At 44.8% G+C, this 22404-nt stretch overlaps 1 protein-coding gene across 1 annotated transcript in view; it reads left to right on the top strand.

Moving 5' to 3' along the window:
• Nucleotides 1–22404, top strand: part of hsd17b3 (hydroxysteroid (17-beta) dehydrogenase 3) — a 92759-nt gene that overhangs the window by 14438 nt on the left and 55917 nt on the right. The window contains exons 2-4 of the mRNA XM_060841583.1: nt 4060–4106; nt 4959–5034; nt 11086–11193. Of these exons, the coding sequence (XP_060697566.1) occupies nt 4060–4106; nt 4959–5034; nt 11086–11193 (231 nt within the window). The remainder of the gene's footprint in view (nt 1–4059; nt 4107–4958; nt 5035–11085; nt 11194–22404) is intronic.

Raw genomic sequence — 22404 nt, 5'->3', positions numbered from 1 at the left:
CTTCTCAGCCCATTGGCACATCTGGTCCAGATCCTGTTGAAATCTGAGGTAACCGTCTTCGCTGTCCACTACATCTCCAATTTTGGTGTCAGCTGCAAACTTACTAACTGTACCTCTTATGCTCGCATCCAAATCATTTATGTAAATGACAAAAAGTAGAGGACCCAGCACCGATCCTTGTGGCACTCTACTAGTTACAGGCCTCTAGTCAGAAAAACAACCCTCCACCACTACCCTCTGTCCTCTACCTTTGAGCTAGTTCTGTATCCAAATGGCTAGTTCTCCCTGTATTCCATGAGATCTAACCTTGCTAATCAGTCTCCCATGGGGAACCTTGTTGAACACCTTACTGAAGTCCATATAGATCACATCTACTGCTCTGCCCTCATCAATCTTCTTTGCAACTTCTTCAAAAAACTCAATCAAGATTGTGAAACATGATTTCCCACTAAGCCATGTTGACTATCCCGAATCAGTTCTTGCCTTTCCAAATACATGTACATCCTGTCACTCAGAATTCCCTCCAATAACTTGCCCATCACCGAGGTCAGACTCACCGGTTTATAGTTCCCTGGCTTGTCTTTACTGCCCTTCTTAAACAGTGGCACCACGTTTGCCAACCTCCAGTCTTCCGGCACCTCACCTGTGACTATCGATGATACAAGTATCTCAGCAAGAGGCCTGGCAATCACTTCTCTAGCTTCCCATACAGTTTGAGGGTACATCTGATCAGGTACTGGGGATTTATCCACCTTTAACCATTTCAAGACATCCAGCACTTCTTCCTCTGTAATCTGGACATTTTGCAAGATGTCACCATCTATTTCCCTACAATCTATACCTTCCTATCCTTTTCCACTGTAAATTTCATTATTTATAATTATCATAAACAGTAGAAGTACTAGTACAGATCCCTACGGAACTTCTTAGTCAGGGACCTTCAGGTAGAAAACCACTCTTCCATCTCTATCTTCTATGAGAAAGCCAATTTTGAATCCACGCAGCCAAGTCCCATGCATCTTAATTTTCTGGATGAGCCTATAATGCGAGACTTCGTGGAAAGCCTTACTAAAGTCCATGTAGATAACATCCACTGCTCTACCTTCATCGATCACCTTCGTCACATCATCAAAAAAATTCAATCAAGTTAGTAAGACACAAAGCCATGTTGACTGTCCCTAATTAGGACATACTTTTTCCAAATGCATTTAAATCCCATCCCTAAGAATTCTCTCCACTATCTTTTCATCCACTGATGTAAGACTCACCAGTCCAGTTTCCTAGATCATCCCTATTTCTTTCTCGAACAGAGGAAACCATTAGCTACTCACCAGTGCTCCAGGACCTCTCCAGCAACTAGCGAGGCTACAAACATCTTGGTTAACACCCCAGAAATCTCCTCTCTTGTCTCTTCCAATACCTTGGGGTAGATAGCATCAGGGCCTGCAGACTTATCCACCTTAATGCTCTTCAAGAGATCCAACACCACTTCTTGCTTGATCTCAAATTGCCCGAGCATATTAGCATGCTCCACACAAGTCTCACTATCCTCCATATCCTTCTCCTGGGTGAATACTGATATTAATTGCTCATTTAGGATCTTGTCCATATCCTCTGCCTCCAAGCACAATTCCCTCCTTTACCCTTGAGTGGTCCTCCCTTTTTCCAAGTTATTCTCTTATTTTTAATGCATGTATAAAATGCCTTGGAATTATCTTTAATCCTACTTGTCAAGATCATTTCAAGGCCCTTTCTTGCTCTCCTAATTTCCTGATGGAGTTCTTTACTGCTTTCTGTATATTCCTCATAGACCCTGTCTGACTTTAGCTTCCTAAACCTTACATATGCTTTTTTTTTCCTTTTAACTAAATTCACAACCCCTTACCTTGCCATCCTTCTCCTTCCTCCTTACTGGAATATGCAGGACCTGAAGTCTGATCAGCAGGTCTGCAAACAACTCCCACACATCAGATATGGACTTGCCTGATAACAGCTTCTCACAATGAACTTTCCCTAGCTCCTGCCTAAAACTGACATAATTTGCCTTCCCCCAGTTTAATACCTTCCGTAAGTACTTATCCTTATTCATAGGATTTTAAAGTGTTGTGATCACTATTTCAAAAAAGCTCTCCTACTGAAAGGTCAGTCATCTGGTCAGGCTCATTAGTCATTACAAGGTGCAGTATGGTCTTTCCTCTAGTTGGACTATCCACATTTTGTTTCAAGAAACCATCTTGGAAGCACTTAACAATTTCTGCCTCATCTAAGTCTCTTGCATTAAGGGAGTCCCAGTCAATACTGGGGAATTTAAAATCATCCACAATGATAACCTTGTTGTTATTGCATTTTTCTATAACCTGCCTACATATTTGTTTCTCAATGTCTCAGTTGATTCTGAGGGGCCTATCGTATAATCCTATCAGTGTGATTTCACCTATCTTATTTTTGAGCTCTATCTATATTGCCACAGTGGATGACCCCTTCAGTATGTCATCCCTGAGTGCAGATGCAACATGCACCCTGATTAGAAATGCAACTCCTCCACTTCTTTTATCTTCCTACTTTGTCTAAAGCAACAAAATGCTGAAACATTGAGCAACCAGTCCTGTCCCTGTCTCAACCAAAGGAGCCAGTCTTGTCCCTCTCTCAACCAATTTTGATGGTTCATTTAGCTGCTTGTTTGTATCCTGTTAGTGTTGAGGATTGTGCACTCACTCCAAACACAGACTGATCTGAGGAGAAATTTCTTCACCTAGAGACGAGTGCATCTGTGGAATTCTCTGCCACATAAAGTAGTCAAAATATTAAATATTTTCAAGAAGGAGTTATCTATTGTTGTTAGGACTAAAGGGATCAAAGGGTATTGAGGAGAAAGTAGGAGCAGGGAACTGAGTTATGTTGAATGGTGAAGCAGATTCAAAGGGCTGAATGGCTTTCTCCTGCTTCTATCTTCTGTGTTTCTATGTTCCTTCTGGAACCTGCTCTCATCCCTAGCTCTTCTCCTGTTTTGCATTGACTAGTTGTCCCCAGCAGCAACAACTAAAAATGCATGGTAGTTTCCCCATATGTAGTGACAAATTCAATATTTCACCCTGCCACCTGTATCATCCCTCAATCGTCCTAAACCTAACAACCTGTTTGTCTGACACCCGAAGCATGCTGGAAAGATATTTCCTCAACTAAATTTTGGGATGACTGACACTATAAATTTTTTTGTCTCCACTGCAAATGCCGTTCCTGAGTACAAATATAATGTCACTAATCTCTAAACGCAATTTTATAAATTGAAAAGAAGTAAAATAGTTTTTGTAAAGTACTGTATCCACTACACTGCTGGTGCAATTCCCAAAAGACCACTTCTAATACGGTACTCAGAACACTACTTATATAATATTCACATGTGTGTTCAACTTTTAAACTGGACCCGAAGATAATTTCTTCATTTGATTACATTTGATCCTCGGCGTTCCAGAAAGGGTATCCTAATCATGACTCTCAGGTGAGGAGTTTTAATGATAACCACGTCTGGTTTTATCTGGTTTTAACACTAACACATTACTCTAACGACCTAACTCATGATGTCCCCTTCGCAGGAGCACATTTTAGCACAGCCATCGTATTCCAAGGTCTTCATGGTACTAACCCATTCGAAGTCAAAAGTGAAATTAAAAGTCTTTCTGTCTCAGTTATGTGCATTTACTGTAAGCTGTGTCACACAAGCAGCTATGGAAACCAGTTTCATACAAGCAGCACTGTTTCTTACCTGCAGAAAAGATAGTTACTGATGACAGTAGATAATCATCCAGATTTCATATGAAGTTATAAAATTCAACATTTCTTCCATGTAAAGGATAAAGGATTTTTTGCTAAATCCATCAACTTGTGATAATTTTAGTGTCTATAAAGCCCTGAATAAAGGTATATTTGAGTTTCCAAAGTATGCTTACAATATGTTTCTTCTGGCATTGGAGATGCATGAATTTAAATTTCAATCTTTTAGAAAAATTGAGTTTAAATTCACTTTACAGTAAATTATCACAGAATTATATTTATTTTTAGTCATCACTGGTGGAACAGATGGCATTGGAAAAGCATATGCACATGAGGTGAGTTGTTGCCATTATCTTTTCTTATTGGATAAGTTACAAGCATTAGTTTCTTATTTTGGAAATTTGTTGTTTTCTAATTTTATTTGCATCAAAATTATAGACGTATTGAAATATTTCAATCCTTGGTATGTGCCCCCAAGAAAATTCTTTCTCTGATACTCAGTACCACTTTTCTTGAAATCAAGCATGGGATGTAAGCTTCACTGGCTAGGCTAGCCATTATTGTCTGTCCTAATTACCCTGGAGAAGATCATGGTGAGCTGCCTTTTTGAATTTCTGCATTCCCAGGAATATTAGGGAGAGGGTTCCAGAAGTTTGACCCAGTGATACAGAAAGAATGATGATGTATTTCCAAGTTAGTATGATGGTTTATTGGAAATGTCATGGCAGTGTTGTTCATGAGCTGCTTATGCATAATCATTGGATTAAAACAGTCATCAAGTTTGAGGGCTGATGCTGAGCCAATGTGTCTGTAGAATTTCTTCCTGCTTCATTTTGGTCCATCAGTTCTCAGTCTCTTGTACTTGGCCTAGGCTAGAGCTTCAAATGCTAGAGGTGACTTTTCAGGCTCAAAAAATGTTTTCATTTTTGTTCCACTATTGTGACACTCCAATTTTATTGGTTCCTTCTCTTTAGGTTTCACCAGCTTGCAATATTCCCATCTCAGCACAAATTTACACTTAGGCTCATCCTGTAATAATTCAATTAATTTACGTCTGAACCGAGCACAAGCCGCAGTGACTTGGAAGGGTACTCATTTGTTTGTAAGCTTATAGAACAGTTTGGGGCAGGCAAAATTCAAACTTATTGTCTTTCAAAGTGCTAATGCTATCCATTGTTTCTTTACAGTTTGCCAAGCGTGGTCTAAATATTGTACTTATTAGCAGAACTAAGGAAAAGCTAATAAAAGTTGCAAATGAAATTGGTAAGATAGTTATTTCCTATTACTAATTAATGTTTGCCTTTTGTAGCTACATATTACAGTTGGGAATTTCTTTAGTACATTTTCATCATGACTTTGGAAGATTACCAGAGACTCTGGATAAATCAAAAAGGTGAAAATAGCAGATTACGTAGGATTTATGGCAGTGAAACTGCCCATTCCTCAGCTAAATCTCACATCAAAAATCTCTGTTCCATTGGTTAACACTGCTACCTCACAGCACCAGGTACTCAGATTCACCTCCAGCTTCGGGCAACTGTCTTTGTGGAATTTGCACATTTGCCCTGTGTCTGCGTGGGTTTCCTCCAGGTTTTCTGGTTTCCACCCACAGCCTGAAGATATGCAAGTTAAATGGATTAGCTATGCTAAATTGCCCCAAAGTGTCCAGGGATTGTAGGTTTGACAGATTAGCCACAGGAAATGCAGGGTTACAAGGAAATGGTGGGATGCACTTAAGAGAATTGGTGTGGACTTGTTGGACCAAAAGGCCTGTTTCCACATTGTAGGGATTCTACGATTCATTCTTTTTCAAACGCTTGTCTACCATTTCTTAATCGTATTTATACCGCTTTCTTCAATTCCTCCCTCTGGTACTGAGTTTCAAATTTTTACTCATCTTTGGAAGCAGAAGTTTTGCATGAATTCCCTGCTGGATTTCTTCATGACTGTATTATATTAATGGGCTCTCTATTCCTTAATCCCCACAAGAGGGAACATTCCCTTTGAATCTGACATTGTCTGTATCTGTCACAAATTTAAAGACCTCAAATAGATCACTCTCTAGCCCTTCTTTTAAGAGAAAAGAGACCCAACTTACTGCATAAGTTCTATGTTTTTACATAGAACATAGAACTTATGCAGTACAGGCTCTTTGGCCTTTGATGTTGCGCCCACCTGTGAAACCAATCTGAAGCCCATCTAACCAAGACTATTGTATTATCACCCATAAGTTTAGCCAATGACCATTTAAATGTCCGTTAAGTTGGCGAGTCTGTTACTGTTGCAGGCAGTGCGTTCCATGCCCCTACTATTCTCTGATTAAAGACTCTCCCTCTGATATCTGTCCAATATCTATCACCCCTTAATTTAAAGCTGTGTCCCCTCTTGCTAGCAATCATCATCTGAGGGAAAAAAGCTCTCACTGTCCACCCTTTCTAATCCTCTGATTATCTTGTATGTCTCTATTAAGTTGCCTCTTAACTATCTTCTCTCTAATGAAAACAGCCTCAAATCCCTCATAAGACCTTATGAGACCTTTCCTCCATGCCAGGCAACATCCTGGTAAATCTCGTCTGCATCCTTTCCAATGCTTTCACCAGAGTTGCAATATGACCTCATGGCTCCGAAATGCAATTTCTCTACCAATAAAAGCTAACACACAGTACACCTTCTTAACAACCCCTAACAACCCCTTTCGGGGCGGCACGGTGGCACAGTGGTTAGCACTGCTGCCTCACAGCACCAGAGACCTGGGTTCAATTCCCGACTCAGGCGACTGACTGTGTGGAGTTTGCACGTTCTCCCCGTGTCTGCGTGGGTTTCCTCCGGGTGCTCCGGTTTCCTCCCACAGTCACAAAGATGTGCGGGTCAGGTGAATTGGCCATGCTAAATTGCCCGTAGTGTTAGGTAAGGGGTAAATGTAAGGGTATGGGTGGGTTGTGCTTCGGCGGGTCGGTGTGGACTTGTTGGGCCGAAGGGCCTGTTTCCACACTGTAAGTCTAATCTAAAGCTGGGTGGCAACTTTCAGGGATCTATATACATAGACACCGATGTCTCTGCTCATTCACACTTACTAAGAATCTTTACATTAGCCCAGTGTATTTCTGTTACTCCTCCTTTTCCTCACACTTTTCCACATTAAACTCCATTTGCCACCTCTCAGCCCAGCTCTACAGCTTATCTAAGTCCCTCTGTAACCTGCAACATCCTTCCGCACTGTCCACAACCTCACCGACTTGAGTGTCATCCGCAAATTTACTAACCCATCCTTTATAAAAATGACAAACAGTAATGGCCAAAAACAGATCCTTGCGATACCCCACTAGTAACTGAACTCCAGGATGAACATTTCCCATCAACCATCACCCTTGGTCTTCTTACAGCTAGCCAAATTCTGATTCAAACTGTTAACTCACCCTCAATCCTATGCCTCTGTATATTCTGCAATAGCCTCCTATGGGAAACCTTATCAAATGCTTTACTGAATTCCATATATATCACATTAACCACTTTACCCTCATCCACCTATTTGGTCACCTTCTCAAAGAACTCAATAAGGTTTATGAGGCACAACCTACCCTTCACTAAATGGTGTTGACTATCCCTAATCAACCTATTCTTTTCTAGGTGATTATAAATCCTATTCCTTATCATCTTTTCCAAAACTTTATCCACAAACTATGTAAGGCTTACAAGTCTATAATTACCAGGGTTGTCTTTACTCCCCTCTTGAACAAGGATACAACATTTGCTATCCTCCAGTCTTTTGGCACTATTCCTGTAGACAATGACAACACAAAGATCAAAGCCAAAGGCTCTGCAATTTCCTCCCTAGTGTCCCAGAAAACCCAAGGATAAATTCCATCCAGCCCAGGAACTTATCTATTTTCACACTTTCCAAAATTGCTAACACTTCCTCTTTATGAGCCTCAATTCCATCTATGACTAATAGCCTGTATCTCAGTATTCTCAACAGCATTGTCGTTTTCCTGGGTGAACACTGATGAAAAATATCTCTACCTCTTCAAACTCCACACATAGCTTCCCTCTATCCTTGACTGGCCCTAATCTCACTCTAGTCATTCTTTTATTCCTAACATACCTATAGAAAGCTTTAGAGTTTTCCTTGATCCTATCTGCCAAAAACTTCTCATGTCCCCTCCTGGCTCTTCTTACTCTCTCTTTAGGTCCTTACTGGCTAACTTGTGTCTTTCAAGCACCCTAGCTGAGCCTTCACGTCTCATCCTAACATAGTTAAAAATCACACAACACCAGGTTATAGTCCAACAGATATAATTGGAAGCACACTAGCTTTCGGAGCGACGCTCCTTCATCAGGTGATAGTGGATCACCTGATGAAGGAGCATCATTCCGAAAGCTAGTATACTTCCAGTTAAACCTGTTGGATTATAACCTGGTGTTGTGTAATTTTTAACTTTGTATATCCCAGTCTAACCCCGGCATCTCCAAATCATCCTAACATAAGCTTTCTTCTTCCTCTTGACAATGATTCAACTTCTTTAGTAAAACACAGTTCCCTCACTCAACCACTTCCTCCCTGTCTGATAGGTACATACTTATTAAGGACACACAGTAACTGTTCCTTGAACAAGCTCCACATTTCAGTTGTGCCCATCCCTGCTGTTTCCTTCCCCATCCTATGCATCTTAGATCTTACCTAATCGCATCATAAGTACCTTTCCTCCAGCTATAACTCTTGCTCTGCAGTATACACCTGTCCCTTTCCATTACTAAAGTAAACATAACCAAATTGTGGTCACTATCACCAAGGTGCTCACCTACCTCCAAATTTAACACCTGGCCTGGTTCAGCATCCAGTACCAAATCAAATGGCTTCACCTTTTTTGATATGTATAGACACACATTTCTGGAATAATTCTTAAAAATCTTCTCTGCATCCATTTTAGTCCTTGTAAATGTAGGGGTTGCGCTTCGGCGGGTCGGTGTGGACTTGTTGGGCTGAAGAGCCTGTTTTCACACTGTAAGTAATTTAATCTAATCTAATCCTTCTGCACCTATTTCTTAATAGAGAAACCAAAATCACATGCATAATTCTAAGTGTGGTCAAATCAAAGTTCTATAAATATTTTGCATAATGATCCTACCTTGTTATTTTATCCCTCTACAAGTACAAGCTAGTGCCTGTGTTGCCTTGTTTTAATGACCTTTCTAATCTGCCGTGCAACTTTGTTCATGGTGAGATCATACAGTACAGGAAGAAATTGTAATGTTCTTTTTGTTTAGGCTTTGTAAACTTTTTTTGCCTATAGTAGGAACATCTAAAATTTGTTTCTCTCTTCCACTTTAATGCTTCTGTATTTGTTTTTCTGTTGCATGTATTGTGCGGATGTGCCAAAAGTAACACATGCCTGTAGGAGTCTAGTCAGCCTGATTAGGGTCCTTAAAAGCTGGTCAATGAGCTGCCAGTGTGAAATACTATCTAAATCGACTGTTCACTAATCTGGATGTAAAAAAATTGGATGGATGGATTAATACAGTACTGTTTTAGTAATAGTTTAATGGTGAGATCAGTACTGGGAATGAAAAGGAACAACAGCTAGAATAGTTGTAGAGTGGCAATTGCATGAAATTCAAATTTCCTGCATGCAAAATCCATTGGCAGCTATCATCATTTTGGGTGATGTTACTAAAGTAGAAACATGTGGTCTTAATGATAACATGCATATGAATTCAGACACTCATGTCAGATTCAAAGTTACAAGGCACAAAATAATATCAATGGATGTTTTAAATTGATATAGAGTTGTATTTTATATTTTTATGTGAGAGAAGCAAAGTATTGGAGTGACTGAAATAAGGTGGATATAATGAGAAAATAAATCGGCCAACATTAAGAAAGAATTTTGGTAGATAGAAGCTCTAATATTATCATAGCATACATCAGTACTGTGACCCTCATTGTTTGTTATATACGTAAATTATATAAATGAAAATATGGGGGGAGTGGGAAACAAATTTGCAGATGGCACCAAGATTGGTAGAGTGGTTAACCCCCAAGAAGATGGTTGTGTATTGCAAGAAGATGTAGATGGGTTGGTCAGATGGGCAGACCAGTGGCAGATGGCATTTAATCCTGATAAGTGTAAGGTGATGCACTTTGGAAGAAGAAACAAGATGAGAGAGTACTTAACGAATGACAGGACACTGGGTAGCTTATAGGAATAGAGAAATCTTGCAGTAATTATGTACAGATTCCTGAGATGGGAGAGCATGTAAATAGGATAGTTAAAAAGGCATATGGGACACTTGATTTCATCAGTTGTGGCATAGTGTATAAGCAAGGAAGTAATATTGGAGTTGTACAGAGCATTGGTGAGGCCACAGCTGAATTCTGTGTGCAGTTCTGGTCACCTCACTACAGGAAGGATGTGATAGCACTAGAGAGGGTACAGAGGAGGTTCACCAGGATGTTGCCGGCATGGAGAAATTGAGCTATAAGGAGAGACCAGATAGATTTGGATTACTTTCTCCAGAGCAGAGAAGACTGAGGAGGGACATGATTGTGGTGCATAAGATTATGAGGGCTATGGTGAGGGTGAAGATACAGCAGCTGTTCCTCGTGGTTGAAGGGTTAATCATGTGAGGGCACAGTTTAAGGGTAAGACTCAGAGGGGATTTGGGAAAAAAAATCTTCACTCAGTGGGTGGTGGGAATCTGGCATCCACTACCTGGGAAAGTAACAGAAGCTGGAAACCTTACAACCTTAAAAAAAAGATTTTGATGAGCATTTGAAACATCATAACTTTCAAAGATATGGGACAAGTGCAGGAAATTGGGATTAATGCATCATTAGTGGCAGTTATGTCTGCACAGGCTCGATGGGTTGGAGGGCTTTTTCTGCACTGTATGAATCTATGAAAGTGATGGTATGTTATATTTGTAAGAATGGAAGTATTGTTAGACAATGGTTGCCACAAATATGAATAAATATTTTGGACGGATTTTCCAGAATATGGATGCATATTCAATACTCAATGTATTCAATAGGAACTTACATAAAGATCAATATATATTAACGACTATGACCGCCACATGTTTTCAATCCATTCCTTGCCTCCCTGGCACGAGGTATTTAAAAATGTTACTGTTATGTCTTCAGCTGCCAGGTCTGAATTCCACTTGCTTGTCTATGATTAGTTGACAAGATTTAAAATAAAAGTTAGAAATATCAACATGTATAATCCTGAAATGTTGCAATTAGTTATATCTAAGTAAGTACATGTTACTTTTCTAAGACATTTTTTGTAAAATGTCTTTTTTATGTATCGACAGAACAAGCATCTGGAAGAAAAGTGAAGACAATTCAGGTTAACTTTATTAAAAGGGATATTTACCAGCACATCAAAGAAAATCTGAGAGGACTTGAAATTGGGGTCCTGGGTAAGTAAATTAATTTTTTGATTATCAGATTTGGAAGTTCGATTACATAAATCCTTACTTGATTATTGGGGCTGGTTCTAATTGCAGCTGTTTTAGCATATGAAAATATATCTGGAATAATCAAATTCTGCCTCGACATAGCATTGTCAAATTGGCTTTATATTTTCATCATGTACTGAACCTGGTGTGTTACCACTGATAAAAGAAACACCTGAGAGGTTTGGGGTTTCTCTCGTCAAGTTGAGAATATGAAGAAGTGATTAAATGAGCGCCTTAAAACTATGAAGAAATATGATAGGATTAATAGTGAAATTTATGATACTCTGGAGTAGCAATGCAAGTGCACATATTTAAGAAAATTACATAAAACCTAATGAGGAGTTTAATAAGTATCTTTAAAAGGTTCCTAGATTATGAAATTCTGACACAAACTGTTGTTACAGCTGAAGTATCAAATAAAAATGACTTTGTTATTTGTAAAGAGCCCAGAGACTTGTGCACTGCATTAGAGTTGGCAGGTTTCAATTTCAGGAAGTTAACATAAATAAAACAATCTACAATCAATGGATCAGATCTAAGTTCTGCAGTCCTGTCGCATCCAATTGTGAATGGTAATAGACAGTTAATCAATTCACTGGAGGAAGAGTCTCCACAAATAACTCCATCCTGATCAATGGAAGAACCCAAAACCAAAGTGCAAAAGATAAGGTTCAAGCATTTACTACAGTCTTCAACCAGATGTGAGAACAAAGAACAAAGAAAATTATAGCATAGGAACAGGCCCTTTGGCTCTCCCAGCCTGCACTGATCCAGATCCTCTCTCCAAACCTATCGCCTACTTTTTCAGGGTCTGTATCCCTCTGGCCTCTGCCCATTCATTTATCTGTCGAGATACATCTTAAATCAAGCTATCATGCTTTGCCTCTACTACCTCTGCTGGCAATGTGTTCCAGGTAGCTCCCACCCTCTGCGTAAAGAACTTTCCACTCCTATCTCCCTTAAACTTTTCCCCTTTCATCTTGAACATGTGACCCCTGTCTATACCTCATGATTTTGTAGGCCTCAATCAAGTCACCCGTCAACCTCTGCCTTTCTAATGAAAATAATCCAAATCTACTCAACCTCTCTTCATAGCTAGTGCCCTCCCTACCATGTAACCCTGGTGAACCTCCTCTGCATGCTCTCCAAAGCATCCATATTTTTTGGTAATATGGTGACCAGCACTGTTCGTGGTATTCCGAATGTGGCCGAACCAAAGTCTTATACAAGTGTAACATGACCTGCCAATTCTTGTACTCAATACCCTTTCCGATTAAAGGAAAACATGCCATATGCCTTCTTGATCACTCTCTTGACCTGCGTTGCCATCTTCAGGGTACAATGGACCTGAACACCCAGATCTCTCTGTACATCAGTTTTCCCCAAGGCTTTTCCATTTACTGTGTAATTTGCTCTTGAATTGAATCTTTCCTAGCATTTGACCAGATTGAACTCCATCTGCCATTTCACTGCCAGCGCTCCAATCTATCTATATTCTGCTGTATCCTCTGACTGTCCTCTTTACTGTCTGCTACTCCACCAATCTTAGTGTCATCTGCAAACTTGCTATTCAGACCACCCATACCTTCCTCCAGATCATTTATTTATATCACAAACAGCAGTGGCTCCAGCCAGATCCCTATGGAACACCACTGGTCACAGTTCTCCATTTTGAGAAACTCTGTTCCACTGCTACTCTCTGTCTCCTGCTGCCCAGCCCGTTCTCTATCCAAATGGCTAGTACATCATGGACCCCATGCAACTTCACTTTCTCCATCAGTGTACGATGGAGAACCTTTATGAAATGCTTTACTGAAGTCTATGCATATGGCATCTACAGCCCTTCCCCCATCAATCAACTTTGTCATTTCCTCAAAGAATTCTATTAAGTTGCTAAAACATGACCTTCCCTGCACAAAACCATGTTGCCTATCTCTGATAAGCCCATTTTCTTTCAAATGGGAATGAAGCGTAATGCTCAGTATCTTCTCCAGCAGCTTCCCTACCACTGACATCACACAAAGTGGATAATCCACTTTGGCCTCCTCCAGTAGTTCCCAGTATTAGAGATAACAGTCTGCAGCCAATTTAATTCACGTCACATGATATCAAGAAACTGTTAGAGGCAGTGGATGCTGCAAAGGCTATGGCCTTGGCAATATTCTGGCTATTGCATTGAAGACTTGTGCTCTAGAAATTGCTACATTCCCCAGCCAAGCTCTTCCACTAGAGTTACAACAGTGGCAGCTACGTGAAAATGTAGAAAATTGCCCAGATATGTCATGTACACAAACAGCAGGACAAATCTAACCTGGCCAGTTACTGCCCCATCAGTCTATTCTCAATCATCAATAAAGTGTTGGAAGGTGTCACCAACAGTGCTGTCAATTAGCACCTGCTCAACAATAATCTGCTCAGTAACCCCCAGCCTGCGTTCCACAAGGGTCAATGAGCCCTTGCACGTAGTACAGCATTGGTTCAAACACAGATTGAAAAAAGCTTAAATCCAGAGGTGAGTACTTAACATCAAGGCTGCATTCAATTGAGTGTGGCATCAAGTATCTCTAGCAAAATTAGAATCAATAGGTATCAGAGGGCAAACACTCTGCTGGTTGGAGTCATACCTGTTATATAAGAACATGGTTGTGGTTGTTGGACGTCAGTCATCTCAACTCCAGGACATCTCAGTAGGAGTTCCTCAGAGCACTGCCCGAGGCTGGACCATTTTCAGTTGCTTTATCAATGATCTTCCCTCTAAGATAAGCTCTGAAGTGGGGATGTTCGTTGTGCAATCATCAATGTTCAGTACCATTTTCAATTCCTGAGGTACTCACACAATCCATGTTCAAATACAATAAGATCTGGACAATACCCTAGCTTGGGCTGAATGTGGCTGGTCACATTCGCACCACACAAACACTAGGTCATGACCATCTCCAATAAGAAACAATTTAACTACCACTTCTTAATATTCAGTGGTGTTAACGTCATGAATCCTCCACTATCAATATCCTGGGTATTGCCATTGACCAGAAATTCAACTAGGCTAGCCACATAAACACAATGGCTACAAGAGCAAATCAGAGGCTAGGAATACATGGTGAGTAACTCAACTCTTGATTCCCCAAAGGCAATTCATCATGCACAGAGCGCAAGTCAGGAATATGGGAGAATACTCCTCATTTGCCTGGATGAGTGCAGTGCCAACTACACTTAAGTAGCCTGTCAGCATCTATGACAAAGCAGCCTGATTGATTTGCATCACATTCACAAACATCGATTCCCTTCAACACCAACGCTGAGTAGCAGCAGTGTGTACTAACTAGAAGATGCACTGTGAAAATTTATCGAAGACCCTTAGATAATATCTTCCAAGCCCACAACCATGTCCATGTAGAAGGACAAGGGCAGCAGAAACATAGGAATCCCAACCCTTGCAAGATCCCCTCCATGCCACTCACCATCCTGACTTGGAAATATATCACTGTTCCTGCATTATCACTTGGTTGAAATCAGGAATTCTGGATTAGTGGTGCTGGAAGAGCACAGCAGTTCAGGCAGCATCCAAAGTGCAGCGGAATCGACATTTCTGGCAAAAGCCCTTCAGGAATAAAGGCAGTGAGCCTGAAGCGTGGAGAGATAAGCTAGAGGAGGGTGAGGGTGGGGAGAAAGTAGCATAGAGTACAATGGGTGAGTGGGGGAGGGGATGAAGGTCATAGGTCAGGGAGGACAGGGTGGAGTGGATTGGTGGAAAAGGAGACAGGCAGGTAGGGCAAGACCGGACAAGTCATGGGGACAGTGCTGAGCTGGAAGTTTGGAACTAGGGTGAAGTGGGGGAAGGGGAAATGAGGAAACTGTTGAAGTCCACATTGATGCCCTGTGGTTGAAGTGTTCCAAGGCGGAAGATGAGGCATTCTTCCTCCAGGTGTCTGGTGGTGAGGGAGCGGCGGTGAAGGAGGCCCAGGGCCTCCATGTCCTCAGCAGAGTGGGAGGGGGAGTTGAAATGTTGGGCCACGGGGCGGTGTGGTTGATTTTGGTGTGGGTGTCCCGGAGATGTTCCCTAAAGCGCTCTGCTAGGAGGCGCCCAGTCTCCCCAATGTAGAGGAGACCGCATCGGGAGCAACGGATATAATAAATTATATTAGTGGATGTGCTCTCAAACATCAAAAACTGTAAGTACAACAAACTTTTATCTACCCACCTCCATAACCAGCGCTCCTCAAACATCCCAAAAGATTCCCCTGGCCTCGGAAACGACTCAGACGCCATTAGCCATGCGGCTGATGCAGCTACCACCCCCACGCTGATTGATGATGTCACTTCTGCCCTCATCACGGCCACTCCCACAACCACTTCCGCCTCTCTCAATTCCTCATGCATCACACGTGACATCACGTCCGTCCTTCACATCATCGCTGATGCCACACACTCAATGACTTCCGCCACCCCTACTGCCGTGGTCACCACCACGTCCGCCCCCACCAGCGCCACTCACTTGCCTTCTGCTGACATGCCCCCTACAGACCCCACTGTCACTATCCCCACCCCCCAGAACCCAAGGGGAACACAACCCCTGCTCATGACTCCACCCCCATTCCCCCCACCATCACACCCACTCCAGTTACAGGTTCCGCCCCCACTCCCAACTTCACACCCACACCAGATCACAGCTTCCAGCCCTGCCGAGTTTCCACCATCCTTCCAGACCTCCCCCTCACTGAGGACAAACAATCAGTCCTCAACAAAAGACTCACCTTCATCCCCCTCTGTCCACGCATCAATGAATTTAATACACGCTGTGACGTCGAACAATTCTTCCGTCGCCTCCGCCTCCGAGCTTACTTTCACAATCAGGATTCCCACCGACCTTCCAAGGACCCCTTCGCCCACCTCCAACACACTGCATCCACCTGGACACCCCGCGCTGGTCTATTACCTGCCCTCGACCTCTTCATTTCCAACTGCCGCCGGGACATTAACCGCCTCAACCTGTCTAACCCCACCCCACTCCAACCTCTCACCCTCACAACGCGCAGCCCTCCAATCCCTCTGCTCCAATCCCAACCTCACCATCAAGCCAGTTGTTAAAGGGGGCGCAGTGGTAGTCTGGCGCACTGACCTCTACACCGCTGAAGCCAAACGCCAACTCGAGGACACATCTTCCTACTGCCCCCTCGACCATGACCCCACCCCCCTATCACCAAACCATCATCTCCCAGACCACACAGAACCTCACCACCTCAGGAGATCTCCCACTCACAGCTTCCAACCTCATAGTCCGGGAACCCTGCACTGCCCGGTTCTACCTCCTTCCTAAGATCCACAAGCCTGACCACCCTGGCCGACCCATTGTCTCAGCATGCTCCTGCCCCACTGAACTCATCTCTACCTAGCTCGACACTGTCCTATCCCCACTAGTCCAGGAACTCCCCACATACATTCGAGACAACACCCACATCCTCCACCTCCTTCAAGACTTCCGTTTCCCCGGCCCCCAATGCCTCATCTTCACCATGGATATCCGATCCCTCTACACCTCCATCCGCCATGACCAGGGCTTCCAAGCCCTCCATTTTTTCCTCTCCAGATTTCCCCAACAGTACCCTTCCACCAACACTCTCATTCGTTTGGCCGTACTGGTCATCACCCTAAACAATTTCTCCTGTGAATCCTCCCATTTCCTCCAGACCAAAGGGGTAGCCATGGACACCCACATGGGCCCCAGCTATGCCTGTCTCTTTGTTGGTAATGTAGAACAGTTGATCTTCCGTAATTACACCGGCACCACTCCCCGCCTCTTCCTCCGCTACATTGATGACTGCATTTGCACCACCTTGTGCTCCCGCGAGCAGGTTGAGCAATTCATCAACTTCACCAACACATTTCACCCTCACCTTAAATTTTCACCTCCCTCCCCTTCCTGGACCTCTCCATCTCCATTAATGACGACCGACCTGACACTGACATTTTTTACAAACCCACCGACTCCCACAGCTACCTGGATTATGCCTCTTCCCATCCTCCCTCTTGCAAAAATGCCATCCTGTATTCCCAATTCCTCCGCCTCCGCCGTATCTGCTCCCAGGAGGACCAGTTCTACCATAGAACACACCAGATGGCCTCCTTCTTTAGAGATCGCAATTTCCCTTCCCACGTGGTTAACGATGCCCTCCAACGCATCTCGTCCACATCCCGCACCTCCGCCCTCAGACCCCACCCCTCCAACTATAACAAGGACAGAACGCCCTTGGTGCTTACCTTCCACCCTACAAACCTTCGCATAAACCAAATCATCCGCCGACATTTCCGCCACCTCCAAAAAGACTCCACCACCAGGGATATATTTCCCTCCCCACCCCTTTCCACCTTCCGCAAAGACTGTTCCCTTCGTGACTACCTGGTCAGGTCCACACCCCCACTACAACCCACCCTGCCATCCTGGCTCTTTCCCCTGCCACCGCGAGAATTGTAAAACCTGCGCCCATACCTCCTCCCTCACCTCTATCCAAGACCCTAAAGGACCCTTCCACATCCAACAAAGTTTTACCTGCACATCCACTAATATCATTTATTGTATCCATTGCTCCCAATGCTCCCAATGCGGTCTCCTCTACATTGGGGAGACTGGGCGCCTCCTAGCAGAGCGCTTTAGGGAACATCTCCGGGACACCCGCACCAATCAACCAAACCGCCCCGTGGCCCAACATTTCAACTCCCCCTCCCACTCTGTCGAGGACATAGAGGTCCTGGGCCTCCTTCACCGCCGCTCCCTCACCACCAGACGCCTGGAGGAAGAATGCCTCATCTTCCACCTTGGAACACTTCAACCCCAGGGCGTCAATGTGGACTTCAACAGTTTCCTCATTTTCCCTTCCCCCACCTCACCCTAGTTCCAAACTTCCAGCTCATCACTGTCCCCATGACTTGTCCGGACTTGTCCTACCTGCCTATCTTTTCCACCAATCCACTCCACCCTGTCCTCCCTGACCTATGACCTTCATCCCCTCCCCCACTCACCCATTGTACTCTATGCTACTTTCTCCCCACCCCACCCTCCTCTAGCTTATCCCTCCACGCTTCAGGCTCACTGCCTTTATTCCTGATGAAGGGCTTTTGCCCGTAACGTCGATTTCGCTGCACTTTGGATGCTGCCTGAACTGCTGTGCTCTTCTAGCACCACTGATCCAGAATCTGGTTTCCAGCATCTGCAGTCATTGTTTTTACCTCTGAAATCAGGAATTCCCTCCCTTATGGCATTGTGGTTCAATCTACAATATGCGAACTGCAGGAGTTCAAGAAGCCTGCTCACCACCACCTTCTGAAGGGGAACTAGGCATTGGCAATAGCATGGGCATCACCATTCCTGCAGTCTGGGGCTGGAAGGGGATGTGGTATCTCCAGGATAATCCCTAGGGTTTCACTGATCGCAGTATTAAGCTTTGGGTGAAATGGGTCCCCATCTACTTCGATGTTCCCTGGGACCCCAAATATTGGAATAACATCCCTGAGGAGACACTTTATCACTAGTTGGGCATCATCGTTTTTTTGTTGGGGAATGCCTCTACCCATTTTGAAAACATGCCCACAATAACTTTAACGTATTTGTATCCCTGTTTCTGAGGCGTGTGGGCAAAATCAATCTAGAGGCGGGTGAATGACCCCTCAGGAACTGTTAAGTGGGCTTCCCTGCATTATTCTGTACTCAAATGAGGCACTGTGACAGCAGGGCTTGGGCAGCAGTAGTGAATCCTGGTGCGTACCAGGAATGACTGACAGCATGTACCATGCCTCTCTTGCCTGTGTGTCCGATTCCGTGTACCACGGGTGCCAGTAAGTGTAGGTGGGCTTTCGGGCAGATGATGCGGTCATCAGGGTGGATAATAATCCATAGGGAGGGTGACTGTACGGCCCCAATGCGGGTCCACGTGGCCCTCTGTTCTGGAGAGACAGCCTGTTGGGCTGCTCGGATTGCTTCGAGAGGGTCAGGGGGGTATGCAGGACATAAATGGCCGGGTGTAGTGCAGCTTCCCAGGCGGCTGCATCACCTGAAGCATTTCCTTGGGTGATGGGATCAGATGGCAGAGGTGTGGAAGGCACACGTTAAAATCGCTATGGTGGAGGATATTAGGAGTGCTTCTAGGAGGATGACAATGAGTGCAGCATGTTGGAGTGTTCTCCCTGCCGAGGTGATGAACCCCCTCTGCTTCCATATTGTGCCAAAGTCATGAATGACTCCCAAGGCATATCTGGAGTCTGTGTAGATGTTGGCTGGGCTACCCTTTGCCGGGATGCAGGCTCTGGTGAGAGCAAAGAGCTCTGCAGCCTATGTGGATGCCCTGTCTGGCAATGCAGCTGCTTCGAGGGTGGTGAAGGGGGTGCAGATGGCACATTCTGTTGATGTGCATTGGTCTGATTGCCGGAAGGAAGAGCCATTGGTGACATGTATCAGGCCAGGGTTTTGTAGTGGTGCCTTGGACAGGTGAGGATGTGGGGTAATATCCTGGTCATGGTCGTCTGCAGCATCGTGCTGGGTGAATGGGGTAAGGGTGGCAGGGTTCAAGGCGGAGGTGCGCTGTAGGGAGAGGTTTGCCTTAGATAGCAAAGCGACCTTGTAGCCAGTTTTATGGGTTGTAGTAAAATGTTGGGTTGCTGCTGATTTGAGCAGCAGGAAGACCGAATGTGTGACCAAACAGTACACGGGTGACCTAGCACAATGGGGTGGCCTTTTCCACTGTTACTATGGCTGCTGCCACCGCGCACAAACCAGCCGGCATTCCCCTCCCAACAGGTTGGAAATGTCCAGAATCAAAGGCAACAGGGTGACTGAGTTTCCCATGAAACTGCGTTAAAATGCTGGGTGTACACCCTTATCACTCTGTTACATAAAGATAGAAGGGCTGTGAGTAATTTGGTTCTCCCAGAGCAGGAGCAGAGATTAGATGTTGCTTCATTTCAGTGAATGCCCGTTGCATTTCGGGTGCCCACTTCACTTTGGCTGGCTGTTTCAGGGAAGCTGTCTCCTGCAGGGATGCATCAGTAGCACATTGATCAGGGATGCAGTGCCTGCAGTGGTTTACCATCCCCAGGAAGGCTGGCAGTTCCGTCCTTGTGGCAGCTGGGGCAAGTTGGGTGATGGCTGCCACCTGCTCCTTGGACAGTGCCCTGAGGCCATGGGAAAGGTTGTACCCCAGGTATTGGACTTTCTGCTGACAGAGCAGCATTTTCTTGATAGACACCCTGTGCCCATCCTGTGCCAGACAGCGGAGCAAAGCCGCTGTATCCTGTATGCATGCAGCAGCGGAGATGGAAGCCAATACCAGATCATCCACGTACTGGAGGAGGGTGCTACAGCACGACAGGTGGAGGGTGGACAAGGTGTGGTGTACTGCAGCAACATAGATTGTTGTGCTCTCTGTATACCCTTGGGGAAGCCGGGTCCATGTATATTGGCAGCTGCCGTATGTAAAAGCAAAAAGTTATTGGCTTTCAGAGGACAATTTAATGGAGAAAAAGGCTGAGCAGAGGTCAATTACAGAGAAGCAGGTAGTGGAGGCGGGGATACAGGTCAGGATAGCATTTGTGTCCGGGACTACTGGGGAACAGGGAATAACAATGGCATTGACAGGCCTGAGATCTTCCATAAAGTGCCATTTTTCTGGTCACCCGGGCTTTAGAATCAGTAAGATGGGCATGTTGCATGGGCTGGTTGTGGGCACTTGGATTCCCTGTTGCAGAAGTGAGTCAATAACTGGTTTGAGCCCCTCTGCTGCTGCAGGTGATAACGGACATTGTCGTATTGATGGTAGGATGGTTCCCTGTCTGAGTGTAACTGTAAGGGGTGAGGCATTCAATACTTGGCCTGTGTGGTTTGAGTGCTGTGCCCACAGTGAGTTTGGGAGGTCAGCTAATAAGAGGGGGCACTCGTAGCAGGGGGCAGTGCCTGAGCTCTGTTTTGTAAAAGTAGCTTGCGGTAATGCAGGAACGTGGCACACACAAAACTCATCTTGTCCAATCTGTGCAACCTCTACTAAGGGGTCTGTGTCTCGCCCACGGGCTGTGAAATGTAGTGGTACTGCATGAGCCGTGCTATCGTGGTTGCTAGAACTTTGGGGAGCCGCGGGTTCTTAACAATAGGGGGAATGTGAGGAACTGCTGTTGGGTCATTACAGGTTGTTACACTTCTGCTGCAACACTCTGCAGTGTGACAAACTAACTGTCAGTGATCATTCATGGGAAGTGAGCTTGAGGTGTGAATCCGCAAGTGTAGTGAATGTTGATGCTGGTTCCTGCAGGCTGGAAGTTGACGGACAAAATGCCTTCTCAGTATCATCCACTGGAGGAAGGATAACATGGGGGATGAAGGGGTAGTTGATAGCCAGGAGAGGAGAGGGTCAAGAAGGGTGTGGGTAGGTTCTGGTGGGCACAACCAGCCGTCGTGGAAGTTAGCCAGGTTGGAGGGCTCGGGGCTGTGGGAGATGGCTGCCAGCAACATAGAATAGTTTGCTTCCAGGATCTCGTGTGTGAGTCCTTGTGGGAGTAGTGGATGCTGGCATTTAACTTGCACAACGTCTGGCGACCCAGGCGGGCTATGGAGCAGGAGGCAGAGATGATGGTGGCGTCTGGGATCATGGGGGTCCTGCGTGGGTATTCCTGAAACCCCCATGGTTCAGACAGTTTTTGAGCTCTGGGTGAGTTCCATTGAGGGAAGTGCAGATGAATGAGTGGCCCCAGAGTCCACCAGGACAGAAATGAGCCATCCCCCAACCTCGGCATCCATCATGGGATTTTTTAGACAGAGAGTGGGAGAGGAGTGTGGAAACCGCCTTCAGAGCTTCTCTCATGTGGTTGCCCTAAGTTGGGTTCCTGGTTATGGGAAAAAGGGTTTGACATTGTGTATGCAGTCTGTAGAGGCTGCCACTGGGAGGCAGTGGTCTGTTGCGGTGCTTGGTTGGGGGTGGGGGGCGCGGAGGGTGGGTGCTGGAGAAGTGTGGGGATGTCTGAGCGACCCTGCCTAGCTCCTGACCCACTCTCTGTAGCCCAATGTCCCACTCTCCCACACTTGGGCGTCATGTGGGCCGTTGTGGTGGCCTGATGCTGTGTGTCCAGTTGGGCAATCTGATGGAACATCCTTTTCTGGCTGGGAGTGAAAACAGCTGGTTTCTGTCCAGGTCA

Source organism: Hemiscyllium ocellatum, chromosome 2 (genome assembly GCF_020745735.1).
Source record: "Hemiscyllium ocellatum isolate sHemOce1 chromosome 2, sHemOce1.pat.X.cur, whole genome shotgun sequence".
NCBI lineage: Eukaryota > Metazoa > Chordata > Chondrichthyes > Orectolobiformes > Hemiscylliidae > Hemiscyllium > Hemiscyllium ocellatum.
The sequence above is the reverse complement of the archived record's forward strand: the minus strand, read 5'-3'. Positions and strand labels throughout refer to the sequence as shown.